Below are 27,992 nucleotides of genomic sequence, written 5' to 3' on the forward strand. Positions count from 1 at the left end.
GATTCCTTCGCTGTGTGTATTTCTCGCTGTCAGTTTGCAGTTGGTATCAGTAACAGCAGTTGTTCACTTTTGTTAAATTGGCTGTTTGTCGAATATGCCAGAAAACGGTCACCAAAATGTTACCATGGTAACGTGTACGGCGCCGGTTAACATCGCTGTCATCAAATACTGTAAGTGTCCTTCAGTTGTACAGATAATCATACCTAATTTAAATAAGAACTACATAGAAACATTCAACTGTGCTTATAAATGTTTGAAATGAAGCTTACTGTAGCTCTGGCGCCGTGTTTGTGGTATTTTCTTTGTTTTTGTCTCTTTGTATCAGGGGGGAAACGAGATGAAGATCTTATTCTGCCAGTCAATTCCTCCCTGAGTGTGACTCTTCATCAGGACCAGGTGAATGACAGACGTGTTTTTCGTTAAAACTGTGGGAACACAGGATATGTGGTTAAAGTGTGATTGCTAGAATAATTGGACCTGATAATATGAAGGTATTTTGGAGCAAATCAACTGAGCGCCTGTGACAGTGGAATTTGTAGTTGTAGAGATTAGCCACACATGTGTACCAGTAAATTTGAAGTCACAGAGAAAAATGTGTTAAGAGTTGCAAACTTGTAGATTATTGTTTCTCTCCCACAAACACAACACAACACAACATTTACACTTTCTCAAATTCTTAATTGCAGATGCACAAATCCTATTCTACGAATGACAAATTAAGAAACTCATATGCTCACATTTTTGAGACTCGTAGCAGCAGATTCAAGCTGTTGTAGTTATGTACTTGTGTTTGTGCTAGAAAAATATCCAAGAACAAAAAATTATTTGTGAGGAAAATATTCTACAAGTGTGCAACTCTCATTGGATGAATTCACATAATGATTTGCGGATGAGCAAAATTTGTCCGTGACTTCACGTTTTTTGATGCGGGTGTGTGAATGTATTTTGCACCATGTTCACTGCAGCAACTGTAGCAAAAATATGAGCGTACGAGTTTCTTAACTTGTCATTCGTAGAAAAGGATTTGTGCACCTACAATTAAGAATTTGAGAAGGTGTAACTGTTGTGTTGTGTTGTGTTGTGTTTGTGGGAGAGAAAAAAATAAATCTTCAAGTTTGCAACTCTTAAAACATTTTTCTCTGTGACTTCAAATTTACTGGTACACGTGTGGCTACAAATTCCACTGTCAAATGCGCTCAGTTGATTTGCTCCAAAAATACCTTCATATGATAAGATCGTTTTACTGAATCAAACAACAAAAGTTAGAGGTCAAATTTGGGAGAAAATGCCTTTAATATTTCACATTCAGCAGTCATTATATGTTGTTTGATGACTCTGGCTTTCTCAGCTCAAAACGACCACAACAGTGGCCGGCAGCAGCAGTTTCCAGGAGGATCGGATGTGGCTGAACGGTAAAGAAGAGGACATGAAGCACCCCAGACTGCAGTCATGTCTGCGAGAGAGTGAGTCACAGGGCCGTTTACATGACAATGTTTTCAACTAAAAACAGAAAACCTTTTATGCGTTTTGGTTGTTTGTTTACACGACAACGGTGTTTTGGGGCCTGAAAATGCAAACTTTTGAAAACGGGGTTCAAAGTGCAAGTTTTTGAAAACGATGCTGTCATGCGCATGCGTATTACGTGTTATATAAAGAATGATGGATTGATAGGCATCAATTTGAGATGTATAATTATCAATATGAATACTGGTGTCTGTGCAAATAACAATAATCAACAATTTATTCATTTGGAGTGTTTTGTATGGAGTGTGAACATTGTACAGCAGGCAGAACCTGCAATTTGAAAATCTTGAAATTAATGTATGGATTCAGATGGGAAAATTGTATTTGTATTTTAAATGTTATTTATTTACTTTTATTTGTTGTACCTTTACCCTGCAATTCATTCACCCACCGCTTATGTATATAGCCTGTAGACAGAGATGTGATGCCATGTACAGTATTCAGTGATATGCTTAGAATATGAAAACATGAGGCAGTGAAAATGCATGTTAGATCCAGTGTACACAAGACCTCTCTCTCTGTCAGAAGATATCCATATATCAGAGTTCTGTCTGATATCCAAAACCAGTCAACATCAACAGCTTGTTATGTTAACTTACTCTCCTACCAGCCCAAGAGTCAGCAGGGGGAATACAGAAGAAGGCAGGAGACAAAGTGATGGTAAAAATGAGCAGAATGTATTGAATAATCTTGAGAGTTCAGTCTATAGGCATGCGCGCGAGACATTCAAAACTACAATGGCGGACTACAGGACTGTGTTTGTGCTGCTCAAGATTTTTAGTTTATTGACGCTTCTCCAGCAAAGTAATTGTAGAAATAAAGCAATGTCCAGACAAAATTGCTCGATGCTTTCGCCATCTTCAATGTTTGTATTCACCGCTCTGTGGAAGAATGCTTATGTGCGCAGGCGCGTAGTGTTTCGTTACAAAGTGACATCACCAACTACTGGCCTGGCATGAATAATACAGCGTTTTTAGTCATTTTCGCGGATCCGTGTGAACGGGGATTGTTTTGACAACGTTGTCGTCTGTATGCAAAACTTTTCAAAAACGCAAAGTAAATACTTTTCCGTTTTTAGTACATTGTTGTAGTGTAAACGTACCCTTAGAGTGTATGTCAAGAGCTGTCCTTCATGATGTAATTTTTACTCCCCAGTTCGGAGGTTAGCGCGCAAGAGACGTAATACAGGTGATCCAGCTTCTGATGTCATCAGTGTGTCCCACAAGCTACACATCTGCTCCGTGAATAACTTCCCCACGGCTGCGGGCCTCGCCTCCTCTGCAGCTGGATATGCCTGTCTGGGTGAGCAACAGGAAACACTTGAATCACTTTAAGTGGAACAAAAAGTGGGCAGAGTGAGAAAGGACCCGGTTCTCTTTGCATTCACACTCTGTGATCTTGAAAGTGGGCTCTGATCTTCATTCTTTACCTGTTACAGGGTTTCAGTCCATTTTGCATTCACACAGTTTTGATTTTGTTAAAATAGATTTGATGATAATTGTTAATATTAGGGATTTATATATTTAATGTTAAGTGTACAATTATATACACTGATGAGCCAAAACATTATGATCACTCACAGGTGAAGCGAATAACATTGATCATCTCCTAACAAGGCCACGTGTCAAGGTCTGGGTAGATTAGATGGTAAGCAAACAATCAGTTCTTGTAGTCAGCATGTTGAATGCAGTAGAAATGGGCAAGAGTAAAGACCTGAGGAGACTTTGACAAGGGCCAAACGACTGGGTCAGAGTATCTTTGAAACGACAAGGCTTGTGGGGTGCTCCCAGTCAGCAGTAGTGAGTACCTACTGACAGTGGTCCGAGGAAGGACAAACAACAAATCAGCATCAGGGTGTTTGGCGCCCAAAGCTCATCGATGCGCAAGGGCAACAAAGTCTATCCTGTCTGGTCCAAACCGACAGAAGGTCTACTGTGGCACAAGTCACAGAAAATTTTAATGATGGTTACGGGAGGAATGCGTCACAACACACCCTGCTGCGATGACCGGTCTGTGGCTACACAGCCCCAGAGTGCCCATGGTGACCTCTGTCCACCGGCGAAAGTGCCTACAATGGGCATGCGGGCATTGGAATTGGACCTTGGAGCAGTGAAAGAAGATTGTCTAGTCCAATGAGTCCCGTTTTCTTTTACATAACGTGGACGGCCGTGTACGTGTGCGCCATTTACCTGGGGAAGTGATGGCACCAGGATACACTGTGGGAAGACGACAAGCCAGTGGAGGGAGTGTGATGCTCTGGGCGATGTTCTGCTTGGAAACTCTGGGTCCAGCCATTCATGTGGACATCAATTTGACACGTGCCACCTACCTAAACATCGTTGCAGACCAAGCACACCCCTTCATGGCAATGGTATTTCTTGATGGCAGTGGCCTCTTTCAGCAGGATTATGCACCCTGCCACACTGCACACATTGTTGGGAATGGTTTGAGCAACATGATGAAGTGTTCAAGGTGTTGCTCTGGCCTCCAAATTTTCCAGATCTCATTCCGATTGAGCATCTATGGGATGTGCTATACCAACAAGTCCGATCCATGGCGGCCCCACCTCGCAACTTACAGGACTTGAAGGATCTGCTGCTAATATCTTGGTGCCACATACCACAGGACACCTTCAGGGGTCTTGTAGAGTCCATGCCTCGGCAGGTCGGTGCTGTTTTGGCTGCACGCGGAGGACCAACAGCATATTAGGCAGGTGGTCATTAATGTTTTGGCTCAACAATGTATACATTTGTGTATATAGATTATGTTTTCATACATTAAAATGTATAAAAATTTGCCAGGTAATGCATAAAAACTGAATGACTTCAACTTTAGTCATTATTATAACTTGATTAACCTGAGTCATTCAGATTGAATCGCAAACCGATTCAGACTGCTTTCCTAACGTGTGACCAATTCATTTTCGGTTGACTTCTGTTCCGGTTGCTGCCGGCACATTGCACGAATGTTTGTATCTTGCTAGCCTCTTAGCATTGCTTATTCTTATATGCTCATCATTTTATCCTTTGCCATTTTACCGCGTGTTTCGGGTTTTTCCGTTTTCTACTGTTTTAACTGCGTGTATTTTACCGCGTGCACCCATTTTCTTTCTTTCTTTTTCTGCTCGTCTACATCTCGCGCCTCGAATGTGTGCATTCATTTTCTCCACTGTATTTTACACGGATTATTGCATCAATCTCAAACATCTGCTGATCAGGAACCACATCGATCTCAAACCCTTGCCACTCAAGAACAACCATAACAACAACAACAAACATTTGCGGTAGGTCATGGCATCCGCTTATGATATTTCTTCCTGTATTGCATGCCACATGTTTAATATAGCTTCTTCCATCAGCAGTGAGGGATTTTCATGTTATAAATGTAAGGAATTAGTCAGGCTGATGGAAAAGTTTAATCAGTTAGAGATACGCATCCAAACGCTAGTGGAGGTCAGTGACGGTAAAAGCTGGTAAAGCTGGTAAAAACTGTTTCGGATGCGGGTAGTACAGCAAGCAACACACACACTTTGGTTCCGGCTGAAAAGCCCCCACAGCAGGGTGTTTGGGTGATGTCTTGGCGGCATACTCGCTCAGCAAAGCAACACCACTCCTCTCTAGTAATTTGGCTCATAGTCTTTTTTTGTTATTAACAATTTTTATTGATTCCATTTATAAAACAAACAAACACAACATAAAATACGGATTCAAATTATATACATTAAGCCCCCACCCCCCACCTGACACAAACATGCACTACAGAGGTCACCAACAATTAGAACATAAAAAAAAAAAATATATATATATATATATATATATATATATATATATATAAAAAACAAGAATGCACATACACATCTAAACTACAAATCTCTCTCCACTGCCCCTCCCCGAGAACCCTCCAAAAAAGCCAAATATCCACCCCACTTCCTGTCAAACAAATCCCATTTTCCCAGCCTTCTATAAATCACCTCCTTGAATGCCGCCACCCCCGCCCATCTCCCTGCACCACTCCCGAAATGAGGGTGCCCCAGTCGACTACCATCCCCTGAGGATGATCCGTCTGCAGATCATAACTCCGGCTGGGACCCAACTTTTTAAATGTCTATCCCCAATATTAATGACCACCCCATCGCCTAAGATACAGAGTCTGGGGCAAAATGAAAATTGAGTGTCCAAAACGTCAACCAAAATTCTTGGACCTTAACCCCCCCCCCCCCCCCAAAAATACATGGGTTGTGTCCCCATCTTCTGATTGGCATCAGCAGCAGGTGGGTGTGTCTTTAAGACCAAGCCTATACAATCTAGAGGGGTCAAATAGAATCGATGTATCTTAAATTGCATCAGACGCACCCTTGCATCTCTAGATGTAGACTTGACGTTTTTTAGAATCCTAGCCAACACTCCCTCCTCCAATACCAAGTTTAAATCTTTCTCCTATAATCTCTTGAGAGAAGTTGAAGCTCCGTCCCGCAAACTTTAAATTAACAGGGAGTAATACACTGATGCCTCATGACCTTTTCCAAAAGCAGTAATCGCCATTCCCAGAGTATCTGCCGCTTTAGTGGGGTGTGTGCTACTCCCAAAAATAGTACAGAGCAGGTGGTGCAGCTGTAAATACCTATAAAACTTAGATCTGGAAATCCCAAAATGTTGAACCAAATTTTCAAAAGATCTTAACACTCCACTCTCATATAGGTCACAGAGTGTAGTAACCTCCCTCACAATCCACTCTGACCAGCAGAAAGGGGACTTCTTAATACATAATTTTGGGTTCAGCCATATGCTCGAGGCAACATTTAAATAAATGTCTGAATTTAACACTCTGGACACTTGTCCATACCGAGAGCAAATGCGAGATAGCGGGGTGTAACTTCACTGATTAGTTTGATAGGCTTTGCAATGGTGAAATGGGGCAAGAACTAACTGTTCAATACAAAACCAGGGAGGGGCTCTCTCAGGTGAAAGAGACCAATGAGCCAAATGTCTGAGACCAAATGCATAATAATAAAACAAAATCTTGGGTAGGCCTAGCCCACCTTTGTCAATCGGCCTATGTAACTTATTAAAATGTAATCTAGGACACTTACCATTCCAAATGAAGGACTTCACTATGCTATCAAATTGCTTGAAATATGAGAGGGAGAGATTGTAGCAGGTAGTTAAATTTTGGAATACAATTCATTTTAATAACATTAACCTTCCCAATCATAGATAAATGTAATAAGCCCACCTGCCCACATCACTCAAACCTTTTTATTAAGGGGTCAAAATTAACTAAATAAGACAAATTTGCTGGGAACAAAATGCCCAAATACTTAATGCCCTGTTTGGGCCACTGGAAGGCGCCCAGCTGAAAAGCCGTTATTGGGCAAGTACGCTGTCAGAGCCAAAGCTTCGGATTTAGACCAATTGACTTTGTATCCTGAGAAAAGGAATTAATAATTCTGTGATATCCCATGATATTGATAAAAACACTACAAGAGCTGCGGCCCCGAATAAACTCCACCTGATCTATATGTATAAGAGATGTCATAACTTAATCGGTTAGCCAGAATTTGACAATATTTTTACATCTAGCTGGATCAGGGAAATTGGACGGCAACTCTTACACTCGCTTGGATCCTTTGTCCTTTTAATTTATTTTTATACATTTTTTCTTTTTTTCCCCAATTTGGAATGCCCAATTCCCAATGTGCTCTAAGTTCTCGTGGTGGTGTAGTGACTCGCCTCAATCCGGGTGGCGGAGGACGAATCTCAGTTGCCTCTGTCCGAGACATCAAACTGCACATCTTATCACGTGGCTTGTGGAGCGCGTTACTGCGGAGACATAGCGCGTGTGGAGGCTTCACACTATTCTCTGCAGCATCCACGCACATGCCCCACCGAGAGCAAGAACCACATTATAGCGACCACGAGGAGGTTACCCCATGTTACTCTACCCTCCCTAGCAACCAGGCCAATTTGGTTGCTTAGGAGACCTGGCTGGAGTCACTCAGCACACCCTGGATTCGAACTCGTGACTCCAGGGGTGGTAGTCAGCGTCTTTACTCACTGAGCTACCTAGACCCCCAGATCTTTGTCCTTTTTAAGAATCAGAGTGATCTGGGCTTGTGTCGGGGTTGGTGGAAGCTTTCAATTCCTTTTTTTGGGGGGGGGAGTTCCCATTTTCTCCCTAATTTGGAATGCCCAATTCCCAATGTGCTTTTAAGTCCTCGTAGTCGCATAGTGATTCGCCTCAATCCGGGTGGCGGAGGACGAATCCCAGTTGCCTCCGTGTCTGAGACCGGCAACCCGTGCATCTTATAACGTGGCTTGTTGAGCGCATAGCCCCGGAGACATAGTGCGTGTGGAGGCTTCACGCCATCCACTGCAGCATCCACGCTCAACTCACCACGCGCCCCACCGAGAACGAACCACATTATTGTGACCACGAAGAGATTTCCCCATGTGACTCTACCCTCCCTAGCAACTGGGCCAATTTGGTTGCTTAGGAAGCCTGGCTGGAGTCACTCAGCACACCCTGGGATTCGAACTAGCAAACTCCAGGGGTGGTAGCCAGCGTATTTTATCACTGAGCTACCCAGGCCCCGAAGCTTTCCATTCTTTAATGATTCCGTATAAACTTCTAACAAAAGTGGAGCCAGTTCTGTAGCATAAGATCTAAAAAATTTTGCGGCAAAGCCGTCTGGCCTCAATTACCTCGCCAGGCTCCTCCAAGGTTATCTCAGAATCAAGAGAATTTTTTTGTTCAGTCGTCAGTTTAGGGAGTTCTAATGGTCCCACAAAGTTTCTAATATCTTCATCGGTGGACAAAGATGTGGAACTATAAATATCAAGAGAGAATTCTTTAAAAGCATTATTAATATCAATGGCTGAGGTAAATATTTCACCACCAGCAGATTTCACTGAGGGAATGGTAGAAAAAGATTATCTCTGCTTTATATATCTAGCCAAATTCTTCCCTGCTTTGTCCCCCGACTCAAAATATGAATATTTTCTTGCCCTGAATAGCCAAAACTCCACCACCTGTGACAAAATAGTATTATATCTGTATTTCAATGTGGTCAATTCTGTGAGGCCATCAGATGACATTCGGCACTTCAGCTCTGCCTCTGCACTTTTAATATTCCCTTCCAACTCCACGAGTTCTCATGCTTTGGATTTTTTGATGAATGAGGCATACTGTATGATCCAATCCCTAAGAACCGCCTTAAGTGCCTCCCAAGCCACGCCCACAGATGATACTGAGGACCAGTTGGTCTCCATATAAACATTGATTTCAGCCTTTAACATTTGTTGGAAATCAGGATTTTGCAAAAGGGACACATTAAGGCGCCAACTATATGATTTCTTTTTCTCCGTATGTGGCAACACCTCTAAACTCACCAGGCTGTGATCTGAGACTAAGATGTTTCTAATTGAGCAATCAACAACAGATGAAATGAGGGACTTGGATATAAAAAAAAAAATCTATTCTAGAATAGATCTTATGGACTGATGGAAAAAAAAATGTATAGTCCCTACCAGATGGGTTCAAAAGTCTCCAAATATCTGTAAGACCAAGATTTTTACACATCCTGTGAAGTGTCAGTGTTGCTCTAGGGGGCTTACACAGTTTTGCTTCACTATGATCAAGGACTGAATCCATCAAAAGATTAAAGTCTCCTCCCAATATTATATCATGAGGGGTGCCAGCGGTTTGCAACATCCCTTCAAGATCTATAAAAGAACCCTGATCATCAGCGTTAAGTGCGTTAATATTAGCCAAAATCAACCTTTGCATCTGAATTTCTGTTAAAACAATAATGACTCTTCCTAATTTATCTTTACTCTGTTTGAGACATTTGAATTGTAGATGTTTACTTATCAGTGTAATGACTCCCCTGCTCTTACTCGAGCCAGTACTAAAGAAAACATGTCCACCCCATATCTTACCATATTTTTCTGCTTCCTGCGGGGAAACACTATATCATATCTCTTACATTTAAGAAAATAAATAACCTTCCTTCTTTTTATGGGGTGTTCCAACCCATTCACATTCCACTTGGAGAGAGATAATCCATTCATATTAACATTTGACATTTTGACATATGAAAAAAAAAAAAACGGTTGTGTGTCAAAAATAAAATTTATAAAGACTACATTCCACATTGGTGCAACAATCAACCCCCGAACTTCCCCCAGAACCAAACAAACAGAAAAAAGAAAAATGTGCGCATTAACCAACCGACAGCGCCAACCAGCGTCCATCTCTTTAAACTCAGACAGTCCATATACGCCCTCGCGACAACTTTGCTGTCAGATTGCCCAAGTCCGGTGCTTCTGTTCAGATTTTGTGAGACAGAATTACACAGCAAAATATAGTCTATAAAACAAACTCCAACCCATAAACGGAATAAACACACACACACACACACACACAAAAAAAACATGTAGATTCATCCACTTAACTGTCTCGAAGGTGTGTGCCTCCACAAAACAAGCTCCAGCCCCTAGCGGAACCAGCAAAAAAAAAAAAAAAAAAAATGGGCCATTCAGTTCTTTGGGCAGTCAAACTCACTCCAATGCCCTGCAAGAAATATTCAGCAAAACCAACTCCAGCCAACAGGAGGTATAAGCACCCAAAACGAGCAGTTCATCCACAAGCTGTCCCGAAGAAATTATATTACACAAACAAACTCCAGCCGCTAGGTGGAACCAGCACAAAGAGAAACGAAAAAGGCGCCCAGCTTACTCAGATAGTAGAGTGTATGTTTAATGAGACAGGTCCACTAGACAGCAACATGAAAATCACCAAAAGGCTTACTTACTCCAATGTTTTTATGTAAGACAATGCTTGCTGTGGGCATGTAAATACTTTGCGGCCATCCTTAGTATCTGTTCTCAGTTTGGCTGGAAACATCAGAGCAAAAGCGATCTTCCGTTGATGTAAGAGATTCTTGCATTCCTTGAATTGATCATGTTTCTCTCTTGTCAAATTCGCAAAGTCTGGGAACAAGAAAGTGCTGTGGTTTTTCCAAGAAAGCTTTCCTTTGCTCCTCGCCTAGCGCAACACGAGATCTTTATTGATGATCTCAGAAATTTGGCCAGAATTGATCGGGGCCTGTCTCCCTCCACGGATCCCCGAGCCGGGACTCTGTGAGCTTGCTCGATTTCCAGCTTATGGCCTGTTATGTCGAGCAGACTCGGGAGGAGCTCGTCTAGGAACTTCACCATATCTCAGCCTTCTTCATGCTAAGGAATTCCAACAATTCGGACGTTGTTTCACCTGCTACGATTCTCAAGATCTTCCAGTTTTTCCCAAACACTCTGCAAATCTACTTTGGTCACTAGCGGATTAGCAGCTAACTCCCTCTCCGATGACTCCAGATAATCGATCCGTCTTTCGACGTCCAACAATCTTGTAACCAACTCGGAGAATTTAGTCTCCATCGCAGTAATCAATCAACGTATTGCAGTATGATCCTCCAAATCTGCAACGACTTTCGTCAGCATTGCCGACACATTCATCAATTCATGGCGGATTACTTTCAGTTCACCGTCCGAATTGAGTTAGATCTCTTTCTTCCAAAACACTAATTGTAAATGAAATTATTACATATCATAGACTGGATGTGCTCTGTTTGACTGAAACCTGGCTTAAACCGGATGAATAAATTAGTTTAAATGAATCTACTTCCTCAGTTTATTGTTATAAACATGAGCATCGTCTGAAGGGTCTAGGAGGAGATGTTGCTACAATTTACATTAAAGTTTTTGGTGTTACTCAGAGGACAGGATATAAGTTTAAGTCTAATGAACTAATAATGCTTAATGTGACACCGTCACCGTCATATATAAATAAAAAAATCTCTGTCATCTTTTGCCCTTGCTACAGTATATAGATCACCCGGGCCGATTTCCTTGGTGAATTTGATCAGATCTAGTAGTTAATGTAGATAGAGTTTTAATTGTTGGTGACTTCAACCTTTCACATAGATAATGGAAATGACGCATTGGGATTAGCATTTATCTATTTTCTCAACTCTCTTGGAGTCAGACAAAATGTAACTGGACCAACTCGCAATAATCATATGCTAGATTTAATTCTATCATATGGAGTTGATGTTGATACTATAGAAATTCTACCGCAGAGCGATGACCTCTCGGATCATTACCCGAGTTTGCTGTGATCAGCTAATGTCACTCAATCTACACCACACTATCGTTCAGGTAGAACTATTCTTTCGACCACTAAAGATAGCTTCATTAATAACCTTTCAGAATTGTCTCACATACTTAGTAAGCCAAAAAGTCTAGAAGAACTTGATATAATAACAGAAATTATAAATACAGTCTTCTCTAGAGCTCTTGATAGTGTCGCCCCCCCTTCGACTAAAGAAAATTCAAGAAAAAGCCCCACACCATGGTACAATGATCACACTCGTGCTCTCAATAGAGCAGCTCAGAAAATGGAGCACAAGTGGAAGAATACAAAATTAGAGGTATTTCGCGGTGCATGGAAGGATAGTGTCTGTAGCTACAGACAGGCACTAAAAGCTACCAGGTCAGCATATTTTAGCAAACTCATAGAAAATAACCACAACAGTCCTACATGTTTATTCAGTACTGTGGCTAAATTTTTTAGGAATAAAGCATCGACTGAACCAGATATTCTGTTGCAGCACAATAGTAATGACTTCATGAATTTCTTTACTGATAAAATGTAAATAATCAGAAATAATATTGGAACTATGCAATCAACTGTCACAGCACCTCTGAAAACAGTGTCTCATAATTTTCCTCACAAGCAACTTCCGTGCTGTCATAGGTCATGAAGATCTAACAAAGTGTATCAAAAAAATCATAAGCCACAACATGTATGTTAGATCCAATACAACTAAGCTCTTAAAAGAGGTATTCCCTGTAATCTCAGGACCTCTTCTTAATAGTATTAACTCCTCGCTATCCTTAGGACGTGTCCCAAGAAATTTTAAAAGTTATCAAACTGCTTATTAAGAAGCCACAGCTTGATCCTGGAGAATTGGCTAATTACAGACCGATTTTAAATCTACCATTTAGTTCGAAAATACTAGAAAATGTAGTGTCCTCCCAACTATGTTAATTTTTACAGAGAAATTGTATATATGAACAATTTCAGTCAGGATTTAGGCCCCATCACAGTACAGAGACTGCAATTATCAGAGTTACAAATGACTTGCTCTTATTATCTGTTCACAGCTGCATTTCTCTTCTAGTGCTTTTAGATCTTAGCCTTTGACACGATAGATCATGACATTCTCTTGAATAGGCTGAAGAATTATGCTGGCCTTAGTGGACTTGCATAAGCATGGTTTTCATGTATGTGTAAATGAAGAATTGTCAAATCAAACAAAAGTATTCCACAGGGATCAGATTTAGGGCCTCTGCTTTTCTCCTTATAAATGCTTCCCCTGGGAGATATTATCAGGAATCATGGAATAAGTCTCCACTGTTATGCCAATGATACCCAAGATACCCAACTTTATATTTCTTCTCAACCCAAAGAAAATTCACAATTCTCCAAATTAACAGAGTGTATCAATGAAATCAAAGATTGGATGGCCAGGAATTTCCTTCTACTCAATTCTGACAAAACAGAGGTACTAATTATTGGACAAAAACCTCTCAAAATTAGCCGCTAAAATATAATTTGACTCTCGATGGATGTAGTTACATCGTCTTCTACAGCGAAGAACTTGGGTGTTATATTTGATACCAATCTGTCCTTTTGAAAATCAAATTTCCAATGTTTGTAGAACAGCATTCTTCCACCTCAGAAATATCGCTAAGTTATGACACATGCTGTCTTTTGCTGATGCTGAAAAAACTAATTCATGCTTTCATGACCTCAAGACTAGATTATTGTAATGCATTACTGGGAGGATGTCCAGCAAGTTCAATAAATAAACTTCAATTGGTTAAAAATGCAGCTGTCAGAGCGCTGACTAGAATCAAGAAATATGATCATATTAGCCCCATTTTTTTTTTGTCGTTACAATGGTTACCTGTTAAATTTCGTAAAATGTAATTTTAAAATTCTGTTAACTACATACAAAGCTTTGAATGGTCTAGCTCCACAGTACTTACAGTTGTGCTCAAAAGTTTGCATACCCTGACAGAAATTGTTAAATTTTGGCATTGATTTTGAATATATGTCTTTTATTTAAGGATAGTGATCATATGAAGCCATTTATTATCACATAGTTGTTTGGCTCTTTTTTAAATAATAATGATAACAGAAATCACCCAAATGGCCCTGATCAAAAGTTTACATACCCTTGAAAGTTTGGCCTTGTTAAAGACATACAAGGTGACACACACAGGTTTAAATGGCAATTAAAGGTTAAGTTCCCACACCTGTGGCTTTTTAAATTGCAATTAGTGTCTGTGTATAATTAGTCAATACATTTGTTAGCTCTCACATGGATGCACTGAGCAGGCTAGATACTGAGCCATGGGGAGCAGAGAAGAATTGTCAAAAGACCTGCGTAACAAGGTAATGGAACTTTATATAGATGGAAAAGGATATAAAAAGATATCCAAATCCTTAAAAATGCCAGTCAGTACTGTTCAATCACTTATTAAGAAGTGGAAAATTCAGGGATCTCTTGATACCAAGCCAAGGTCAGGTAAACCAAGAAAGATTCAAGCCACAACTGCCAGAAGAATTGTTCGGGATACAAAGGAAAAACCCACAGGTAACCTCAGGAGAAATACAGGCTGCTCTTGAAAAAGACGGTGTGGTTGTATCAAGGAGCACAGCTTCTGGCACACTGTAATTTGGAGTGATGAGACCAAAATAGAGCTTTATGGTCACAACCATAAGCGCTATGTTTGGAGAAGGGTCAACAAGGCCTGTAGTTAAAAGAATACCATCCCCACTGTGAAGCATGGTGGTGGCTCACTGATGTTTTGGGGGTGTGTGAGCTCTAAAGGCACGAGGAATCTTGTGAAAATTGATGGCAAGATGAATGCAGCATGTTATCAGAAAATACTGCCAGACAATTTGCATTCTTCTGCATGAAAGCTGCACATGGGATGCTCTTGGAATTTCCAGCACGACAATGACCCTAAGCACAAGGCCAAGTTGACCCTCCAGTGGTTACAGCAGAAAAAGATGAAGGTTCTGGAGTGGCTATCACAGTCTCCTGACCTTAATATCATCAAGCCACTCTGGGGAGATCTCAAACGTGCGGTTCATGCAAGACGACCAAAGACTTTGCATGACCTGGAGGCATTTTGCCAAGACGAATGGGCAGCTATACTACCTGCAAGAATTTGGGGCCTCGTAGACAACTATTACAAAAGACTGCATGCTGTCATTAATGCTAAAGGGGGCAATACACAGTACTAAGAACTAAGGGTATGCAGACTTTTGAACGGGTCATTTCATTTTTTTCATTGTTGCCATGTTTTGTTTTATGATTGTGCCATTCTGTTATAACCTACAGTTGAATATGAATCCCATAAGAAATAAAATAAATGTGTTTTGCCTGCTCACGTTTTCTTCAAAAATGGTACATATATTACCAATTCTCCAAGGGTATGCAAACTTTTGAGCACAACTGTAAGTGACCTTCTGACACGCTATATTCCATCACGTTCATTACGATCACAAAATTCTGGCTTGTTAATAGTTCCTAGAATATCAAAATCCACAAAAGGAGGTAGATCCTTTTCCTATTTGTCTCCTAAACTATGGAATAGTCTCCCTAACACTGTTCAGGACGCAGACACACTCATTCAGTTTAAGTCTAGACTAAAGACTCATCTATTTAGCCAGGCATACACCTAATTTATCCATCAACTCACAATTAGGCTGCTTTAGTTAGCTCTGCCGGAACCAGAAACATCTATCATGATCTATAACTCTGCATAAAATTGAATGACATCTACGCTAATAGTATTCTATTTGTTTCCATGTCTTCACGCTAACATTAAAGCTAATCTCAAGCAGTTAGAACAATGTGACAAAAATACACGCAAGTCCTACCTAAATGTTTAAATGGCACGATTGTTACCATCTATTACCATCTATTTGCATTAGTTTATATCCAGCTGGTCACGTTTATGCATTCGTTAGCCAGCTGAGTTGCATATTTAAAGCTAGTGATGTGAGAAAGCAAATTAATATCTTCATGCAGCTGAGAGAAACATATTAACAAATCAGAAATGCATCTGATTTCAATAAAAAAATATTTATCCTCACTGTGATCGATCACATTCTTGCGATTAAAAAGGCTAGACACAGTGCAACAAATACAATTTAACAGAAAGCAGGTGTCTCAATATGCTTTTAAAGTTCTTTTTAATTAGGCACATCTAAAAAACAGCGCTCCTCCATGAGACAATGAATAAACAAAAACAAAGGGAAACAAAGACGAACAATGTTCGTCTAGCATGCGTTTACATAGAAAAACACATGGATGGTTGCAAAAGCGTTTGGTGTGAACAGCCCTTTACAGTTCGTGGAGGTACTTGGCCGTTGCGTCTTGCTCTCTTAAGCGTTTCTCAGATTAAGCAATGAGTTGTTTTAAATGCTTTGTCAGGAAAGATGTTCAACTTGGAAATGTGTCTTTCGAGATTCTTGCAATTGATTCCAGTCTGTTGTGTTCTGTCTGTTTGAACAGCCCCTGGCCTGGGCTTATAGTCTGAGCCGCCTCACCACAGAGTTCAGCCGAATACCACTGCTATCTGTGATATTGCTACTCTACATACAACTAAACTGAATAAAAAACAATGTGGTATTTCGCTGTTATTATGAAGCTTTAGTCTGGAGTAGTAGGAATCAGTGCAAGTGTAACACCATGTGAACTGTCTATTGAAGCATTTTCCCCCCTCATTTTACTTTTTAGTTAACATTTGAGAATATGGACTGACTAAAACTTATTTTATGCACATTAGTTAAAAATGAAATGCTGTTTTTTTAAACAGCCAGGATAGGAATGTTATATGCAATTATATAACTGTGCTGAATGGTTTAGGTACTTATTGCGCCCTCTTGTGGCAAAGGAAACAACGTCAATTTAAAAATCAGATGACTTTAAAATTTGAATATTAGTTCATATATATTAATATTTATGTAAAGTACAATACATTTTCATGGTTCAGTCAGAACTGTTTATTTTTGTAATAAAGTTCATCACCATTTTAATTTGTGTTATTTTTTTCATTCAGTATCAATTTTAAAAACTATCTGTTGATTAATCGGTTATCGGCAGATACCGCCCAACTTAGTTATCGGTAAAATCCACTATCGGTCAACCTCTGTCTTGGATTTAGGATGGACCCCACCGAATCTCACCGAAATGACCTGCCGGTTGAACTGCGATGCACCTCGTTGATCTCTGCCTGCATCACCTTTGTCTATTGATGGACTACACTCTTGAAATGGAATACATAGACTATCATTTAATTGCCAACAAAAGCTTTCATCAGCCAACTAACAAAGGACAATGCATCTATGTGAACTTGACATTAGTCATCAATCTTAGTTCATAAAAAAATCTTTTTTTTTTTTTTTTTTTTTTTTTAAACACTGGACCTTAATATTTACTTAGTTTACTAATCTTAAACCATGACCTGCACTGCACATAAATAAATAATATTGGCATTAAATTAATGCTGGTTAGCCAGAGGGGAACTGGCCCCCACAGTGAGCCTGGTTTCTCCCAAGGTTTTTTTGTCCATTAACCAACATCTTATGGAGTTTTGTGTTCCTTGGCACAGTCAACTTCAGCTTGCTCATAGGGGTTCTAAATACAATTATTTAATTTTTACACAATTCACAGTCATATTTAATCAAACTACGCAATGATCCACTCTAAGACTATAGATATTACAGTTTCATTTTTTTGTTAATGCATGATTTTCTGTAAAGCTGCATTGAAAATATGTGTTATGAAAAGCGCTATACAAATAAAAATGACTTGATTATTTATTGGCAAGTCTTATTATATGAAAATATTATACCGATTTTTGTTTATGAAGCAAAGGGATGTTTTAGAGGGAGACATCTAATAGCCAGCCAATCAAATCCATTGCTAATACATACTGATTTTTGTGCTGCTTTTTCCCACCAAAAATGATGCCACTTCCTGGATGATAAAGTCATTTAGGATATGTTGTTATTTAAATGGATATTATCAAAGACCATATTGAGGGCATATGTTTTTCCTATTTAATGATTACCATATAAAACTATAAATTGTCAGTGTGTTTGAATTTGCGAAAATCTGTTCAAACGACAGTAGTGAAATGGCATTCACCCCCAGGTTCACTTCACTGTGGTATTGTAGTAAGAAGAAGACTAACTGATATGAGTTCTTTAAAAACATTCTTCATATGAGGAATGATCCACTGGTGCTAATGTGTGTGTTTGTAGTGTACACGCTGTCGCAGTTGTTCGGTGTAGACAGCAATCTGTCTGTGGTGGCGCGGCAGGGATCTGGCAGCGCATGCAGGAGTCTGTATGGTGGATTTGTTCAGTGGAAGATGGGTGAACGGTCAGATGGTGAAGACAGTGTCGCTGAACAGGTGGAATCTGAATCACACTGGCCGCAGATCAGAGTGCTCATACTAGTGGTGAGTGTGTGTGTGTTTCACAATTACAATGTGTCCAGGGCAGAGTTCACTCCAAATTTAAAATAAATAAATAAAAAGAATGAATCCTGATTTCAAGAACTTTAAATTTTTTGCAGTGATATTTTTTATGACAATTAAGGACATTTCTTATTTCTTTCTCTTATTTTTGGAGTGAAATAGGCTATACATGTTCTTGACAGATTTTGTGAGATTCACCCCAATATCTTCTTTATGTGAAATATGCTGAATTCAACATTTTCATCATAGACAGAAGCTGGCAGATTGAAGAGAATAAAGGAGGATATTTACTCGGACATGTGTGCATTTGGCAGACGCTGTCTCTCCAAATGCATTTTTCATGTAACAATTATTTTAGAAGAAGGTCACAAGTCAAATACCTACATTAAAGGTGACGTGTAATTTCTACACCACAATGGCATCAAACAGAATAGCAAAAATCATGAACGTTTTCAAACACTCCCCTGTATGCCATTGGTCGGACAATGTTATGTCACACCCATTCAGGCAGCTCAAAAAAGCTACAGTGACACTAGTGGCCCAGAAATCACATACATTTCACATGTAAACCTCATGTTTCTTCTATAAGAACACTCTCAGACCATGTTTACACCTGGTGTTAAGATGCATCTCGAGTGATCCAATCATATGTGGTCAGTCAAGACACTTGAGCACTTGTGTTGGGATTTCAAGGGGAGGGTCTCTGATTTCATGAAAACACACATCAATCACTGTGTTACTGCATGGTGATAAAACAAAACATCTATGATCACTGAGATCAAATTTTTTCCCCATTCTGATGGTTGATGTGAACATTAACTGAAGCACCTGACCCGTATCTGCATGATTTTATGCATTGCACTGCTGCCACATGATTGGCTGATTAGATAAGTAGGGGTACGGGTGTTCCTAATAAAGTGCTCAGTGCTCGTAGGTAAAAAATATCATACAGATCACAAATTCATGTGTAATAACATTAGAAAAGTGTAAACTTGTAAAATTCACCAAGCACATTAGTTTCGCTAGCAAACTAGTGTTTTTAGCCATCTCATGTTGCTCTGTGAGGATTATTTCAAGATCTATGCACCATCTTTGGTTATGTTTGGGCTTGTTTTAATCATGATACTGTGCTGCAAGTAACAATGTGCTATTTTCAAGATTTTGATTAAGTTTCATGAAGTAACAAGCGAAAATGGTTACCCCAAAGTTACATATATCCATATTGCATTTTCTTTTATTGCTTAATGATAAATAAACAATATGGGAAATAGAATGTTGTTACTTTCAGCAGATGATCCTGATTAAAAGCAGCCCCAAAACAACTTAACAGTGTAACAAGATGCAGAGATGTTGAAATAATCCTCACAGAGCGACATGAGCTTGGCTTGCAATACTAGCCTGGCTTTTACTGTCAGACACGCTGTGTGAAGCAGCATACAGTCAGAGATTCTTGGCTGCAAGCAGTTAATCATGACAAATTATCTGAAAAAAAATATATAATACAGTATATTGATTTTCCCGGGTAATCTCCCAATAGTATATCGGTCATATAGTATACAGTATGTCATGCTTCCCTATATTTTGGACCCTCATTTGGTCTCTGTAAGGCAGAATGTTATGGACTGACAGCTGCAGTCACCATTCACTTTCAATATATGGGAAAAAGATGTAATGAAAGTGAATGGTGACTGAAGTCCTGTTCACATTGTCAGTGAATAGCAGCCACAAAGTGACAGGAAAACATTCATTTTCAACGAGAGCTGGTGACGCGAGTGACAGCGACTGTTGGCGCAGGATGTGGGCGTGTCAAGAGACCTGGAAAAATTGTGCAGCCACTACCAATAGTAGTGGACACATTGAATCTTACGTCATCTGTCTCCTGTGAGATACTGGAGTCGAGTGCAGGCCACACGGAGTTAATGTTCATTATAATTTGTCTGTAACCACATACATGGATATATTTAAAAAAAAAAAAAAAAAAGATGTGTGGAAAACAGAAATTGTCACCATTCTAAGTGAGTTTGATTCATACATTGATCGATTGTTTGTCTTTTTCATGATATGATGCATTGAGCACTGCTGCAGTTTATATAAAACACACTTCACTGCAAAATTTTCATATTTAGAGGCAAGAGAACTGATTCCTTGTCAAATAAGAATGATATCTTTTACCAGCATTATATCTAATCTATGATCAGATTTACAAAAGCTATGGCCAGTCACACAGGTTTGGAATAACATAAGGGTGAATAAGTGAAGACAGAAATCTCTTTAAAGTGCAGGTTAAGACTGGTTAAATGTTGAAGGTTTCACTCATGTGTCAGTGTTTTTGTGTATGTGATGTGTAGATGTTTGTTCGCAGGTGAGTGCTGAGCAGAAGTCTGTTGGCAGCACGTCTGGAATGCGCACAAGTGTGGAGACAAGTCCACTTCTCAAGGTGCATGTTATCAGTATTATGATCAAGTGAAGAAAACACACACTGGCTCTCATTCCTAATCATTGTGTACAAGTGTTTTTGCCCACAGTATGTGTGCAGAAAAGATGCTCACGCAAAATTCCCCAACCTAGATCGAGCTATCACTTACTTTTTGTTACTCCAAAATAAGTAGGACTCATTGCAGTGTCACTTGGTTATTTAATATCTGATAATAATAATTTACAGTGATGTTCATATTATAAATCTGGGACTCAAAATCTAATTTAAACATGGAAATAAACAATGTTTTAGGATTTAAAAAATAGAAAACAATGAAAAGTGGATGTAAAATGAAGAAGAATATGTATTCATACAAAGGTTAATTTTTGACTGACCAACTGTTCAAATGCAAACTTGAAAACATCAACACTGCATCGGAGAAAAACTCCTTACTGTAGAAGGAAACGTGAAAACACAAAATGGCCTCTGAAGTACAGTGGGAATCCAACCAGACTGACTTTTACTAACGCGGTGATTAATGCAGCAGTTAAACTTGAAATTCTCACATGAGAGACACGTTCGCAAAATTACCGCCAGGAGGCGCAAAGTGACACTTGGCACCACCGTTTATTGTGAAGAAAGCAAGTTATTATGATTAACATTGTTAATATTATTATTTGTATTTTATTTTTGCATTTTGATGTGTAGAAGGCGATCTAACAATGCAAAATTAATGGCAGCATTAAAGTTATAGCTTAGTTAGCTCATGATATACAGAAAAGATGCTAAAATGTCAGCCTTTTTCTATAAAGGAAAATTGTTGTTTCATGGATATTAGCTATTTAATTATCTTCCTGAAAATAAAAACGAAAATACATTGTGAACATTCATAATTTAATTTGTAAACCCTAATGAAAAAAACAACAACAATGCATTTAATTAACAGGGTTAACCTATGTTATAATTGATCTGGCTAGTCTGCAGTGATAGACTTAATGTGGTTCAATTGAAACCCTGCTCATAAGCATAATGAAATATATATATATATATATATATATATATATATATATATATATATATATATATATTATATATATATAATGTACTTATTTTGTCGTTTTTAAATTATATTCCTTTAAAGTTACTGCAGTTCATTTGGAGTAGTAAAAAGCTCAAGTTCTTTGATAAACACAAGTGGACTGATAGCTCAGGGGCTGTGCACTCACGTATGAACTCCAGGATACTACCAGAACCTGCCATCTTTCTTATTTTATTGTCTGTTTGGATACATGTAAAAAGTAAACTACATTCAGCAGATTCACAAAAGGCCATTTTGCGCTGTGGCTGCTACTGACACTGTCCTGTAAGATCATTGTTGGTCATTTGTTCTTGTTATACTATATATAATTTAAACATGGTATTTAACTTAGATTTATTGCCACAATTGTGTTTTAAAGGTAAAATCATTGGCAATACAGTCGCATAGGGTGGCAGTATTGATAATTACATGATAAAGTTTATTAACTTAATTGCATTATACAGTATAATAGCGTGAGTGTAGTTCACAATAGTGTGGAACATTATTGCTTTTTGTCACATTGTATTGCGCACACTGCAGCCAAGCGAACCGAGACAATGAGCTCTGCGATGCTTGTAAATAACACGACGTCTAAGCAAGATTTGTTTTCCTTGCTCCACTTCATTTCCAAATGTTCTAAAGTTGTTGGTGTGTTTGTTTTCTTTTAATCATGCCTGCCGCCGCACGGTCATAGTGGGGGTTCCCTCTACATCATTCTCTGGTGTTCTGGTTTAACTGGGGCTGAGTTCAGAATAAACTTACTGCATAATGTTGGCATCCTTATACGGCTGAAGTGGTATAATTAATTAGAACGGCAAAGGATGCAAGACAAAAAAAAAACGTACAGCGGCAGGAGATTCGATCTGGTTCAAAAACAAAATGTTCAACACAACTTCACACAGCATTATCAGTTTGTACTAGGCTGCGATTACAGTTGCGAGCATATTTATTTTCAAATGATATTTCTTTATTAGGTGTGAAATGTTGCAAATTATCCAGCAACGTGTCCATGTTAACTTGTGCTTCACGTTCACAATATGATGGTCTTGTCAGATTATGACATTGTATGAAATCTGAACGTCTTTTTCTCATCGAAACGCTGCTCCCAAATATTATATGATATAAAATCAATCAGTAATTTAATGAACAACAAACTGCCAGAATTAATAAAGCCCTACTGAGTTTGTTTGTAATTAATGTAAATATAGTTTTTCAATGTATGTTGCTAAAATAATCAATCATGTTCTTGCAACATGTGCTTCCCCACTGCACCTTTTTCAGCTCAAAATATTTAAATCCCTCCCCACCCTGTTGAGTTAAGGTGTGAATTGTTGAAGCTCTGAGTGTTTAAAACTTCTGTATTACAAAAATGTTTCTAGAAAATTGTCTCAATGTGCTTAAAAAGGGTTTTAAAGTCCTATATAATGCACTAAACCGATTTGAAACATGGATCTGTCCTGATGTTCTCTACAGATAAAATAACCATAGTATGTACTGGGGCCTGGGTAGCTCAGCGAATATTGACGCTGACTACCACCCCTGGGGTCGCGAGTTCGAATCCAGCGCTGCTGAGTGACTCTAGCCAGGTCTCCTAAGCAACCAAATTGGCCCGGTTGCTAGGGAGGGTAGAGTCACATGGGGTAACCTCCGCGTGGTTGCTATAATGTGTGGTTCTCGCTTTTGGTGGGGTCTACACCGAAGTTTGAAATGTGTGGTTCTCACTTTCGGTGGGGTGATGCGTGGATTTCGGTGGGGTGTGCGTGGATGCCGTGGAGAATAGCGTGGGTCTCCACACGCGCTACGTCTCCGCGGTAACGTTCAACAAGCCACGTGATAAGATGCGCAGATTGATAGTCCGCAACTGAGATTTTGTCCTCTGCCACCCGGATTGTGGCGAGTCATTACGCCACCACGAGGACTTAAAGTGCATTGGGAATTGGGCATTCCAAATTGGGGAGAAAAGGGGAGGGGAAAAAAAATGGTTACTATTTTAACACCATATTGCTGTAGTAGCACCATTGTTAATTGCAATAACATTTCCGCCAAAAAACAAAAACATGGTTACGACAGTATTTCTATAGTAAAACTACCTTTATTCATTTTTATGTCTTATAAGTAGTATTAAAGAAAATATTAAGACTGTAGTCAAGAAACAGAATGGGAAAAATAATATGCCAAATGCAGAACCTGAACCCTGATCGTACAGACACAGGTACACCGACGTTACGCTCCACCCCATTGGAGCGACACTCTCAGTGCACTTTGTTGTGTATTTCCATGTTGCCAATAGACTATTGGGGTTACATCTGAATGCAAATAGTCACTCTGAAAAATAATCAATGTTATCAAACTTTGGGGCAACATTGGTTAATAGCAAATACTAATAAAATACAAAGACAGATAATGAATAAAGCTCATAACCCTCAGTTTAAACTACATAGCATTTCTGGTTATTACATGTAGCATAAAACTCAAACGCATTTATTGAGACAAATATTATACAAGTAACATGGTCACAGTACTAAATTCCACCCTAATTCATGTAATGGACAATTGCGAGTCTTTTAAATATATATATATATATATATATATGTCTTATAAATAAATAAATAGTGTAAATAGATACACTATTAAATAATAAATAAATAAATAGTGAACAGTATCATTATTTATTTATATATATACATACATATATATGTATGTATATATATAAATAAATAATGATACTGTTCACTATTTATTTAGTTTTTATTGCCAGGAGAATACAACACAATATGACACAATGGTATACATATAAATTAATTTATTCACATTTGATAATCCTGTTTAAAAATATCAAATATGGGCTAGCCTGTCGGCACATTAAAAGAAAGCACAGTTAAGAGTCTTGACAGTTTTTGGATATTTTGAATATGCTGCCTAATTATGCTCGCTTATAATGTTTGTGCATATGTATAAAAATACTCACAAGTGATAATTCTCTTTAATGAAATGTGAATGAATAAATGCAAACAAATAACTCTATGGTGCATCGGCATCCTCGTGAATGCTGAATGCTGCAGTAAAATCTTTATCATGTGTCTCCATTGCAACATTTAGCTAGAAAATAAATGCTGTGGTGTTTTTAAGTTTGTTGTTGTTGTTCTTCCTCTTCTATACTTCTCTTTAATAGCAGTTGGCAAAACAAGCTTAACTTGCCCTTACCACCTCCAACTGAATGGTCATGATGTTAGGATAAAAAGCTTTGAGGCGTTCAGCTCTGGCCTGTTGAAATTCTGTGGTTATAGCACCCCTTAGCAGTTTAGAGCTGCTAATGACTCATTCACGCGTTGATCGCGGCGGTAGAAAACTTACTCTGGTTGATTACCCACTGTATGTGCATGTAGCATACTGTTTAAAAAATTTAAATACATATAAGAAATGTGAGTATTGTTTTTTTCCTCTTGATATATTTTCACTTCAGTGTATTTTTTTAATACATTCAGGCTGTCTTTAGTATGAATTTGTGAATTGTTAATTACTTGTATAGAAGTTACAAACTAGAGTTCATTAAATCTTCATATTGTAGATCGTTGGATATTTCTGAACAAATAATAACGCAGTGTGAATGCAGTTAATAACACAACTCTACACTAGTTATGGTGAGATTTCAGGTGAATGTACCTCATGATCTCCCAGAGAGAACTGACGTGATTATCGGTATGGATGATAAAGTGAGATCAGCAGACCAACAGTGCTTGTTGTCATTTTGTACTATAACACACTATCATGGTTTATGCAAAAATGTAATCTTCATCTATAGAGAAACGCTCCATGATTACATTGACCCCGGCTGTGTAGGATGCGCATCTGTGTTTCTTATTCTGTGTTGGTGACAGGACGTGACAGTGCGCCCTTTAGTGGCGGATAACCATATAAACAATTTTTTCTCTATTACTGAACGCATTTGTGCTAAAATTTATTAATCAATGATTGATTAGCTTAACCAATAAAATTAGTAACGATGAATAATTGATCATCGATTATTCTTTAACATCCCTTGTATTTACGTTATTCCCTATCAGTACCGGGCAGACGCTGTGGTGCCGTGTCGTATGGAAGAGATGATCATGGCTATTCGACAGCGGGACTTTGCAGCATTCGCTGAGCTCACCATGAAAGACAGTAACCAGTTTCATGCCACCTGTCTGGACACCTACCCGCCCATCTTTTACCTGAATGACATCTCGCACAGCATCATTAACCTCGTGCACCACTACAACCAGCACTACAGAGAGACCCGAGTGAGACATTCTCAAATATTTTCTCTGATTTCTCTTTCACTTTGTCTTATCAAAGTACCAGTGTAAAGTTAAAAAAAAATAAAAAAATCAAAACCCCCTCTAACTGAAGAATAATGATGAAAAAACACTGAAGAATCCTGATATTAACTAGTGCTGGGTGGTGTAGATAAAACAATTTTAGTGTGATATCAATGTCATCGATATCTGTTTATGCATTTGCTCTGAAATGGCAACATTTCAACCAAACAGCTACTGTGGACAAGTAGATTCAACATGTTTAATGCAAGAAGTAAAACAAGTCTTTAGAAATCATGAAGGCATGCTTTCCACACTAAATGAACACTAGAAAGAATGATATTTGATCGTTTTCATTTATATGCACCAGTACAATGATACATAGTAATGAAAAGCAATACATGCAAACATTTTATTACGTAAAAATGCCACAGAAGGAAAATGACTTTGAACATTTTTGAGTGATGATGCTGCCAACAAATTGTTAAATCAAGAGTTTTGAACCAGTTCACTGAAACAGACAGTTTGAACTGATTCATGAAAATGAATTAAATGTGACATTGTTTTTGTTATTGAGGTTTAAATGAGACACTATTAAAACATCTCAGTCTTAAAAAGGAATATTCCAGGTTCAATACAAATTCAGCGCAATCAACAGCATTTGTGGCATAATGTTGATTAACCCAAAAATAATTTTGACTCGTCCCTCATTTTCTTAAAAAAAAAAAAAAAGCACAAATATGTGTTAAAGTGAGACATTTACATAGGAAGTGAATGGGGCCAATCTGTAAACATTAATCTGTAATACTCAGTTTAAAAAATTAAATAAAAATGTGTTAAAATTGCTTTCTAACAATTTGACAACGCAATGCTGTAAACCCTAAAACGGCTGTAAAAATGATTATTTAGGCAAATTTACAGCTCAAATAATATACAAGTTTTAAAAGAAGTTGTGCTTTTTAAAAAATTATAAGTGTCACATTTCTGCCTTTAAACACTCCAAAAATTGGCCACATCCACTTCCATTGTAAGTGCCTCTCTGTAAACTCCATTTTTGTGGTAATAAACATTATGCCATAAATGCTGTTTATTGAGCTTCACTTGAATGGACTGGTACTGTGTGAAATATGTGATTTTGAGAGGGTGCAGTTTAATTAGAGATTCTACAGAAAATACTTGGTCTGTGTTTATTTTATACTGTCTCTTTCTTAAATCTCCACATACTTTTCCTTGGATTGATATATTAGCATGTTTGACTCTGTTTCAGGTGGCTTACACCTTTGATGCAGGTCCTAATGCAGTTATATACACCTTACAAGAGCACCTGCCAGAGTTTGTTGAGCTGCTCCATCATTTCTTTCCCCCACAAACCAACAGAGGAGAGTAAGTTACAAGTATCATACATGCTGTGAGAAGTGCTTGTTTAAAAACTCATGGTGAACATTACCATCTGAACTTTGTAACTTTATTCTGCAGGTTTGTGAAGGGTCTTCCTGTGTGTTCGGCCTCTCTCTCTGAAGAGCTGAAGCGAGATATTAAAATGGAGCCCAAACCCAACAGCATCCGCTATATCATCAGCACTAAGGTAACTGACTCAAAACGAAAAGAAATGTTGTGTCAGTAAAGGTGTCCTGTGCATGATGGTGTGTGTGTGTGTGTGTGTGTGTGTGTGTGTGTGTGTGTGTGTGTGTGTGTGTGTGTGTTTTTAAGGCTGGTCCTGGACCGTGTGTGCTGGAGGATCCAAACCTTCATCTGTTGGCTGCTGACGGGATGCCCAAGAACACAGCCTGAAAAAAAACAGCAGTTACACACCAACCAAATCCATACAGAAAAGGATTATTTTGCATAACAAAAGATACTCAGTGTCCTATAAAAAGTTATTTACTGTTATTAAAATAAAAAAATTTAATGGTGCAATGAGTGTTTCTCTGTCGTTTTACCCACTGAAGAAATTCTCTCTGTCTATATTGTCTTCATTCCAGAATATTTTTCTAAATGTGGTTTATTAGTTTTATAACTTTATTTTAAAATGTATTGTCGAAAGAAAGAAA

General features: G+C 38.6%; 1 protein-coding gene across 1 annotated transcript; it reads left to right on the forward strand.

The window, feature by feature from the left end:
- Positions 1–27,858, forward strand: mvda (mevalonate (diphospho) decarboxylase a). Its single transcript, XM_051723818.1, has 10 exons — positions 1–170; positions 326–396; positions 1,349–1,463; positions 2,680–2,826; positions 17,932–18,131; positions 20,512–20,586; positions 25,708–25,926; positions 27,209–27,324; positions 27,418–27,526; positions 27,652–27,858. Exons 1-10 carry the CDS (start codon positions 95–97, stop codon positions 27,730–27,732), a joined length of 1,209 nt encoding a protein of 402 aa, XP_051579778.1. The 5' UTR covers positions 1–94; the 3' UTR covers positions 27,733–27,858.
- The last annotated feature ends 134 nt before the right edge of the window (positions 27,859–27,992 follow it).

The sequence above is a fragment of the Myxocyprinus asiaticus genome, chromosome 18 (genome assembly GCF_019703515.2).
Source record: "Myxocyprinus asiaticus isolate MX2 ecotype Aquarium Trade chromosome 18, UBuf_Myxa_2, whole genome shotgun sequence".
Taxonomy (NCBI): domain Eukaryota; kingdom Metazoa; phylum Chordata; class Actinopteri; order Cypriniformes; family Catostomidae; genus Myxocyprinus; species Myxocyprinus asiaticus.